Here is an 8,833-nt window from a genome sequence, read left to right as displayed (position 1 = left end):
TACTCAGCATTTTCATGAGAACTACCAGGGTTGCAGCGGTTGCAGCTGGGACCGGGCTCTGGCGCTCCACCACTGCCCTGAAATCATTAGTCTGTTTTGTTTTAGAAAAACTGTCACATGACAATAAACAAAAATTTATCAGTACTTGTACTCGCAAAACTGGTATCTGTGCATCCCGAATATTTATATTTATAAAAACAAAATCGTACATTAAAACAGAGATGAACAAATCCCGGGAGCTCCGCGTGCTCCTTACAAACGACAGCTGCCTCCTAACTTTTGAATTTTTCTCTAGTCTAGTCTTGGCGGTCTAAAGAATCGGTACATGTACTCGTACTTGTACCGAGTACTGTACTTGGTATCTGTGCAACCCTAATATATAGTCACTCGAGGGGGTTTCTCCTCAACCTGCGTTCTCAGAAATCGGGTTGCAGTCACTGATGGCTTCCTTTTTCTGCCCCGTCCAGATACGTAACCACTGTTCCTTCAACTTTGAACATGTGAGCTTAGGGTTGGGGCTTCTGTGGCTGATTCTAGGAACATCTTTTTGTATCCTGTTCCTTGTTTGTGAAGGGCAAAGACTTCTTTGGCCATTATTTTGACTTGACCAAATGTATAATATGCAGTTAAGCGGGACACTCGGCAAACCCCGAGCCAGTTCTGGGATTTCATTTCTTCTAGCTCAAGCACACCGGATACAACTAATGAAGCCCCTGATTACTTGCAGACAGCTCAAGTTTGGCAGATTTATGCTCTTCTGAGGATTCCGTTTCAGGGGTGGAACAATTCTGAGCATCTAGCATAAGTTAAGCATGTAATATGTCTACATCCTCCACATGGGACTGGCTCCAGATAGAATTGATTTGTATATTTATTTCATGTCAGCAATTTTACAAGTTGATACCTGGGAGTCCTCCGGATGAAGCAAATATTTTGAGAAACTAGTTGAGTCTTGTCACCTTCAGGACTGGCATTCCTGTAGTATATACACCGTACAGTCCGGGCCAAATGTTTTGAGAATGAAACAGATATTAATTGTCACAAAGTCTGCGGCTTCAGTGTTTTAGGATCTTCTTGTCAGATGTTACTCTGTCATACTGAAGTATAATTCCAGCATTTCATTAGTGTCAGACAATTACATAAAGTTTATGCAAAGACTCAATATTTGCTGTGTTGCCCCTTCTTATTCCAGACCTCTGCAATTCCCCCCGGCATGCCGGCATGCTGCCAGACCTCTGCAATTCCCCCCGGCATGCTGCCAGTCAACTTCTGGGCCACAACCTGACTGAATACTATAAATACTATATATCTACCTGTGGAACTTTCAATGGGTCTTTCCATTCACTCCACCATGGCTTTGGCAACTACATGGGCAAAAAAAAAGCTGATGCCAGACCAGAGCAAATTTGTACAGCTGGTCAGTGGCCGAGCCTTTTATCTGCTGTTACTGATTGGACCTTTTTATCAGCCCAACAACCGTCATTCTCAAGAATGTCCTTCAGGCAGCGGTCCCCAAATGTCTACGTTATTTCTTATTCTATCCGGTGCTTTCCTAAAAGACAATATTGGAAAATCCAAGTTAGACTTGATCATTGTGATTCCAGGAGTCTTTTATGAAAGCACCTACTGCCCCCCTATAATGTGCGGTTATTCTCTGGGGGTAGTCTTCTATGAGGGGGGGGGATTGAGAGGAGCCTCTTTTAATGATTGTGATGAAAGTGTTTCTTGTGTAAGTGTATTTTGGACTTCTTGTTGGAAACATGTATAGGCTTATAGGAAGAATAGAAGAGGACCTGTCACTGTGGAAGCCATTCTTCTGCCTCGTGGTTGTAGGTCCTGATTGTCGCAGCTTTTCTCACATTGCTTCATGAGCTTCCGATGATCCCACAGGAGACCCAATTCTTCTATTATTCTGAAGGGAGTTGTACTGAGGTGTCTGAGAATGTTTAATATGTCTTCCTTATTAGTAGATTCATTTATTTATAAGCTGAAACATGTTACTATTCATATATAGACGGAGTGATAGAACTCTTCTTGTTGTTGTTTTGTTCACAGGTTGCAGCCTAATGTTGACACCAGACAGAAGCAGCTATCAGCATGGAGTTCCCTGATTCTGTCTTACTGCCGCCACAATAAGCTTTATACAATGAATGTGATGGAAATACAAGAAAGTCCGATGTTTAACAACAAGAAAATCCAGCGTATCCTTTCTGCAACCGCAGCTGTCACATGGCCTGTGGAAACGCAGCCATTGGTACATTTCTGCTATGGCCCTCTGGTAGTATTGTCTTCCAAGGACATAGTTGTGGGGTGTCCTGTGTGCATTAATGTAGTCTTGCAGAGCATCCCTATGCCCATTGTTTTCATGTTGTTAATGAGAAGGGGGGAGGGGGGTAGAAGTTTTATGTGGAGTTTTCAAGGTTTCATTGTGTGATATCATAATTGTTTTCAGGTCCATTTGTAATACATTTAATACCCTGAAATCGTATTCCCACAGAAATTACCTGAAGTCTGTTTTATTTCTGTCTCTTATTGAAGGCAGGAAGAAGTAAGGGGGCGGAGTCACTGCTCAGATTCAGAGAAGAGGAAGTAAGGGGGCGGAGTCACTGCTCGGATTTAGAGAGGAGGAAGTAAGGGTGTGAGTCACTGCTCAGATTTAGAGAAGAGGAAGTAAGGGGGCAGAGTCACTGCTCGGATTTAGAGAGGAGGAAGTAAGGGGGCGGAGTCACTGCTATGATTCAGAGAGGCGGAAGTAAGGGGGCGGGGTCACTGCTCTGATTCAGAGAGGCAGCGGTAAGGGGGCGGAGTCACTGCTCTGATTCAGAGAGGAGGAAGTAAGGGGGCGGAGTCACTGCTCTGATTCAGAGATGAAGTAAGGGGGCGGAGTCACTGCTCTGATTCAAGAAGGATATTGCTTCTGTGATTCATTAGAGTTAGGTTTTGACTTAGTATATCAATGCTCTTATGTGGGCGCCCCTTCTGAACACTGCTCTCCTTATATAATTCATCGATTTTATATTGATATTCCTGAGAAGACCCCCACCCCCCCCCCCTGTGTATTGGTTTGAATCTTTCCATTATCATATGACCACTTTGTGCGATCGCCACATGCACTATTGCATTCTTGAAGTGATTATAGTCCTGCATGAGAATTTCAGTGGCTGGCCTTGTCTTTAATTGGTGCTGTGCACATAAGCGTTGTAGTACACGTGTGTTTGGGTCAGCAGACTTACCTCGGGCGCCGTTCACAGCTCACCAATGGTCCTCCTCCTTCATCAGGATTTGAAGTATATCAGAAGTTGGGATGGACTCTAAGAATTTCTACAGTATTCCATTTACAACATTACAGGATTAAAGGGGTGAATTAGAGAGTAGTGCCAGCAGTGGTGGTAGCGACAGTTGGCTATCACTTTCATAATTGCCGGCTCTACTAGCTGTCATCCTGGTTTTCATGATCAGTGGTGCAGCGAGGAGTGGGAGCTGGTGGGGAGTGCTGTCCTTTGCTTTGCAGCAACCCTAGCACCTCCTATCCACCCCACATTGCATGTGGCAACCTGCCCAAGACTCTGTGGAGTAGTTATGGAATGGGGGTGGTGAGTTTTTTGATGGGGGTCAGACCTTCTCTTTGTGTGACTTGCTCTTGCTGTGGTACACATGGCGCACACTAAAACAGCTGGTCACCAGGTGACTTGACAGGGCCTCTTTGATAAAGTGCCTGTGTAAAATGTGGACTTTGAGAGCATCCCGCTCCCTCTCTGTCCTCTTCTGAGGTCTCTGATGGGGAACCTTCCCTGGCTGCTGATCGTGACTGTGAACCCTGGTGAAGATGACATGCCAACTAGGAAAGAGTTTGTGTTATTCCTTATTAAAGGGGAACTTTCCCCATATCTTCAAAATAACAACCAAGGCACCTTTACAAGTGTCTGGTAATAACAATCTACACACAGATACCTCTAGATCATTGCAAGCCTTTTATTTATTTTTCTTTCTTTCCCCAGACTTCTGACAGCGGATATTTTAACGAATTAACTAACTAACACCCCTTTACTTCCTGGGACCCTGGCACATGTGACTAGGACATGTGACCATGCACATCAGCTAAGGGGAGGACAATGCCTTTCCCTGAGATCTTGTGAGATTACAGATGAGATTTCCCAGCAATGCTCTTCTGATGTCACCTTCCCAGGATGCAACGCTTGGGCACATGACATCATTTGTGCCCTAAACCTAACCCTAAGTAGACCAAGAAGTGGGAAAAAAGACATTGTAAGTAAGACCCCTGTCTCCTCGAAGGACTCTGCTGTTCCTGTTTGGTACTCGCAAACGTAAACTGTCTGCTAAGGCTTTTCCTTAAGATTCCTTCTTTGATAACTCTATCTACCAAGACTGGGCTCCCCTGTCTCTTTACTTTGCCTAGGCATCATGCTATTCTTTTCAGTAGAGCTGCAGCTAACGATTATTTTCAAAATCGATTAGTTAGCCGATTATTAAGTTTGATAAAATCGGATCAACAACAAAAAATATTAATAAAGAAAAAGGCTCCTGTGATGGACTACTAGATTGTATTGAGATTGTAGTCCATCACAGGAGCAAGCTTGGAGCAGTGGAAGTAAAAAATAAAAAAAGTGTGGTGTGCAATATAGTGAAATGGAAAATTATACAGCAATCAGAATGGCACCGGGTACAGAGAACTACAAAACCCAGCAATACTACATTATACAGCGCAATTCAGAATACCACCAGCTAAGAGGAATACAACTGCGGCTGCCATCCCCACACGCCTGCTCCTCCTTACTTCTTCTTTTCCCCGCGTCCCTGTGCAGATCGTGGATGCGGGCGGGTCTTGCAGCGGCGAGCGGGTCTGGCAGCAGGGAGGAGGTGCGACGCGCAGCGTGTGTGGTACCGCGCACAGTGGCAACTAATCAAAAGCCGAATAATCGATGCTTAGAAATGTTGACAACATTTTCCACCATTGATTATAATGGACTTGGTCGATTAGTTGTTGCAGCTCTAGTTTTGAGGAATCTTTCATAAAGAAATGGTCCTCTTCTCTGGTGCTGGAAAAAGATGGCCATAATCATTCCTGGTAAAGAAGCTCCATATTTCAGGGATCTGTTGGATATGAAGGCTGAGAGTGTTAATCATGAGATGTCCATCTTTCACAACTTCCTTCGGTTTGCGGTGGGCGACCTTCAATATCATTTTTGCCACTTCCTCTTTAGGCTTGTATGCACCTGTAAAAGTAGAAAAAAATGGTACATGCATGAATCTATAACCGGCCTTTATAGCAGGGCGCACATTGGGAAGGCTTACAACAATACAAAACACAAAAATTCCCCAGCCTCAACCTGCCAGCCAGCCTGCAACCAAACAAGTAGCTGGTAAAGGTCGGTTATAGATTCATGCATGGTAAAGGCCGGTTATAGATTCATGCATGGTAAAGGCCGGTTATAGATTCATGCATGGTAAAGGCCGGTTATAGATTCATGCATGGTAAAGGCCGGTTATAGATTCATGCATGGTAAAGGCCGGTTATAGATTCATGCATGTACCATTTTTTTCTAGTTTGACTATTTTGGGTTAGGGGGATGCACTGGAGTCCCAGCGTGCATTTTTAGTTGCTGGGCCTCCAGTGCGCCCCGGCACCTTATTAGGAGGAGTTGGCTACCTCCAGGTACACCTGCATGTAATTTATCAACTTCATTAATATGCTCACACTCAGGGACTCGTATACATAGAGTTAGGACCACACTTTGCAGAGGTGCCTTGGCGCGGCGGTGCGGCTTCTACATATTTTTGGCCAAAAGTTTGTGCAACTAAAACCTCTGATTTGAACGCATACTGTTGACAGGGCTACTTGTTTGGTTGCAGGCTGGCTGGCAGGTTGAGGCTGGGGAATTTTTGTATGCACCTGTATTGGCCACCAGCAGGGGCTGCCTCTGGGTTGTCTCTTGTTTCCTCCCTAGAAGACCTCAATAATAGGCAGAACTGGACAAGTTCAATGATGTAACATCAAATGTCGCTCCGCTGTAATGAATGATTGATGAGAACCTTACAAGCGATGTTGGGCTTCTAACTGCAGTCACAAGACTCAATATATACATGGAAGTTCATATTCAACAATGCGTTTGTATTTTCCTCCCATGACGCTGTTTGTCCTGGGGTGTTGGAATCATACACCACCCTGCTGCACAACCCCGCATAGGTGCATGCTAGTGCTTTAAGCGTATATATCACCCATGAATCCGGATGTGGTCACACCAAACTGTAAACGCACCCGTATCTCTGTTCTGTCTTCCACATCCATGCACATAATGGCACACTTACCTTACAGGTCTGAGCTTCTCCAGTGCAATGTATTCTCTGCCCCCTCGGCTCTCCAACGCTGCGTTCCCAGACATCCTCTTCAGCCATTGAACAGCCAATAATGATGTAACTCTTGTGCATGCACCAAGGCACCAGGCCCAATACTTACAGATCCTGGCAATGGCCTGAGCGTGTATACTGCACAGCACATGTGGCTTCTGGTGTACACAGAAAATGTCAGAAATTGCCCGTCTGCTGAAAAACTTCTTCTACATTTTGTCCAATTAGCGATTTATTAATCTTTAATGTTTTTCTTTATTTATAATGTATTTGGAATGTTTATCCTTGACCTCCTGTGCAGGAAAGTTACCACTCGAGTCTGTTCAGGTGGTTTTAGAAGAACTACGGAAAAAAGGTGAGCGCATAAATGGCATGCATGTGTCAGCACAGCGCTAGAAGACACATCATGAATAAGGTTTATTAGATGCCACAGCTGCAGGAATAGTTTGCTGTGATTTGACATTGTATACTTGTGGGCATTGTTGTACCGTCTGTGGTGTAATGTCTGGACAGTTCTATGGTATGTATGTTGAATATTAGGTGCACTTTCCTTTAATATGCCCGCGGAAACACGCTAAGCACATTACATGGTAGATACGGTTATAAGAAGGTTACATGAAGATCTCTGGAGATGGACGTGTCACCTTGAGATTGTCCGCGCTTTTCCACAAAAACTTGGAATGCAATTTGGAGAAGGCGCCAATAATTTTACCCATTTTTGGAGTTTTGCGTGGAATACAAAGAAAAGAAATAAACATTAAAATGCCGAACCATTTGTCATTGCAACTATTTTCTGTTAGGGGTACGGGTACTCCTAGAATGAGATCCTAATAGGTTGGACTTGATGGACTAATGTCTTTATTCAACCTCAAATACTATGAAGTGCTGCATTATCTGACAGAAATGCCGGGGGGGGGGGGGGGAATGCGGTGGCAATATTTTTGACCATGTCTGTATCTCTTACATATAATGAAGATTCTGCTGTGTCCTTCAATGAACTCGGAGGAAAGGATTTTACAATGAGTTAAATTCTGCTGCAGGATGTGCGTTGTGGTGCCATTCATTTCAATGATAATGAGTAGATATCTTACCAGATTAAAGTAACCCGATAGACAGGTGAGTTCTTGTAGTGACCACGGACGGCACCGTGAAAAAACTGATATGGTTAAGAATGTCACCAGCACACCACATTGTAGTGAAAATGAGCAAAAGTCCATTTATTGAAGGAACATTACCATTCAAAAACGATCCCTTCCAGGACCACGCAGAAGAATCATTCTGAGCCTGAGGAAGGGAACCCTGTGTGGTCCCGAATCTGCTAGTTTTTGAACGGTAATGTTCCTTCAATAAATGGACTTTTGCTCATTTTCACTAAAATGCTGGTGACATTCTTAACAAATTAATTTCAATGGGACCCTAAACGCGCCTCCTGCCCACACTGGAACACGCAGTACTGCAATGCCGTGCGTTCCAGTGCGGTGCGATTGCAAAAAATGTTAAAAATAATGGTTTGTTGCAGCCCTAGTACCACAGTGTCCCCTCGGTATCACAATGCAGTACCCCTGCAGTATCACTGTGCCCCTGCGGTGCCACATGGCTTCGTAATGATGGGGTTCTGGGTACGGCCTTTAATGTCTAGCATCAGCCAATCAGGGGAAACTGTCAAAGTGAGCAGGTTTTTTTCTGCAGTAAGATATTTCCATCTGTTGATAGTTGTGTCTGAAAATCTGTTTAATTTCAGGTAATCTGGAATGGTTGGACAAAAATAAAACCAGATTCTTGATCATGTGGAGAAGACCAGATGAGTGGGGCAAGGTCATTTACCATTGGGTTAGTGTTGTTGTCTGGATTCTTCTCCTACACCTTCGCTGTCTCTGTCCCCTATATAGTAGTCTCCTGTGTATTCTTTGTTCTATGTCTCGTGGGTAGGTTTTGAATGAGAAAATCAGTTGGATTACTTAACCCTCGTTGGCTTTAAGAAACCACAGACAGCCTAGACGTTACAAAGAAAGCCCAACTCCTCGCCACTTGTGCCGGCTATCCTGCCACTGTGTTTGCTGCGGGTTCCTTCTCAGCAGCAAAAGGTAGCAAACAATGTTCAGTCTGCTGCTCCTCTCCTCAAGAAATGTTCTTTTCATCCTTCTCTGGCATCGGGTTCAAAACCCCAGCATGGTGCCCAATTCCACCCCAAGGCCCACCAAGGAGCAAAGTAACCCCTCTTCTCTATGAGGTGCACGTCTCTCAGCACACCCCTGACACCTGAGTCCAGAGTATTGGTTCACAGCACTACAAGCTGGAGCTTTGCTCCCTGTCACTCAAATCTGAAAGATCTCTTTGCAGCTCTGGGTCAGCTCTTCTCAAGAGGTCCTAGTTCTTGTTCCAGATGCATAAATGTCCCAGCGTGTTTACTGTCCCCAATGCCAATTTTAAACCTGGAGATCCTACAGGTTCCTGCGGGTTCAGGCGT

The 8,833-nt window shown here is 44.5% G+C and overlaps 1 protein-coding gene across 1 annotated transcript in view; it reads left to right on the top strand.

Moving 5' to 3' along the window:
• Window positions 1–2,026: 2,026 nt before the first annotated feature.
• Window positions 2,027–8,833, top strand: part of VPS25 (vacuolar protein sorting 25 homolog) — a gene marked incomplete at its 5' end in the record, with an annotated part of 8,796 nt that continues 1,989 nt past the window's right edge. Inside the window, 3 exons of the mRNA XM_018575349.1 lie at window positions 2,027–2,201; window positions 6,668–6,721; window positions 8,108–8,196. Of these exons, the coding sequence (XP_018430851.1) occupies window positions 2,027–2,201; window positions 6,668–6,721; window positions 8,108–8,196 (318 nt within the window). The remainder of the gene's footprint in view (window positions 2,202–6,667; window positions 6,722–8,107; window positions 8,197–8,833) is intronic.

The sequence above is a fragment of the Nanorana parkeri genome, unplaced genomic scaffold, assembly GCF_000935625.1.
Source record: "Nanorana parkeri isolate BGI_ZX_2015 unplaced genomic scaffold, ASM93562v1 scaffold3816, whole genome shotgun sequence".
NCBI classification, from domain to species: domain Eukaryota; kingdom Metazoa; phylum Chordata; class Amphibia; order Anura; family Dicroglossidae; genus Nanorana; species Nanorana parkeri.
The sequence above is the reverse complement of the archived record's forward strand: the minus strand, read 5'-3'. Positions and strand labels throughout refer to the sequence as shown.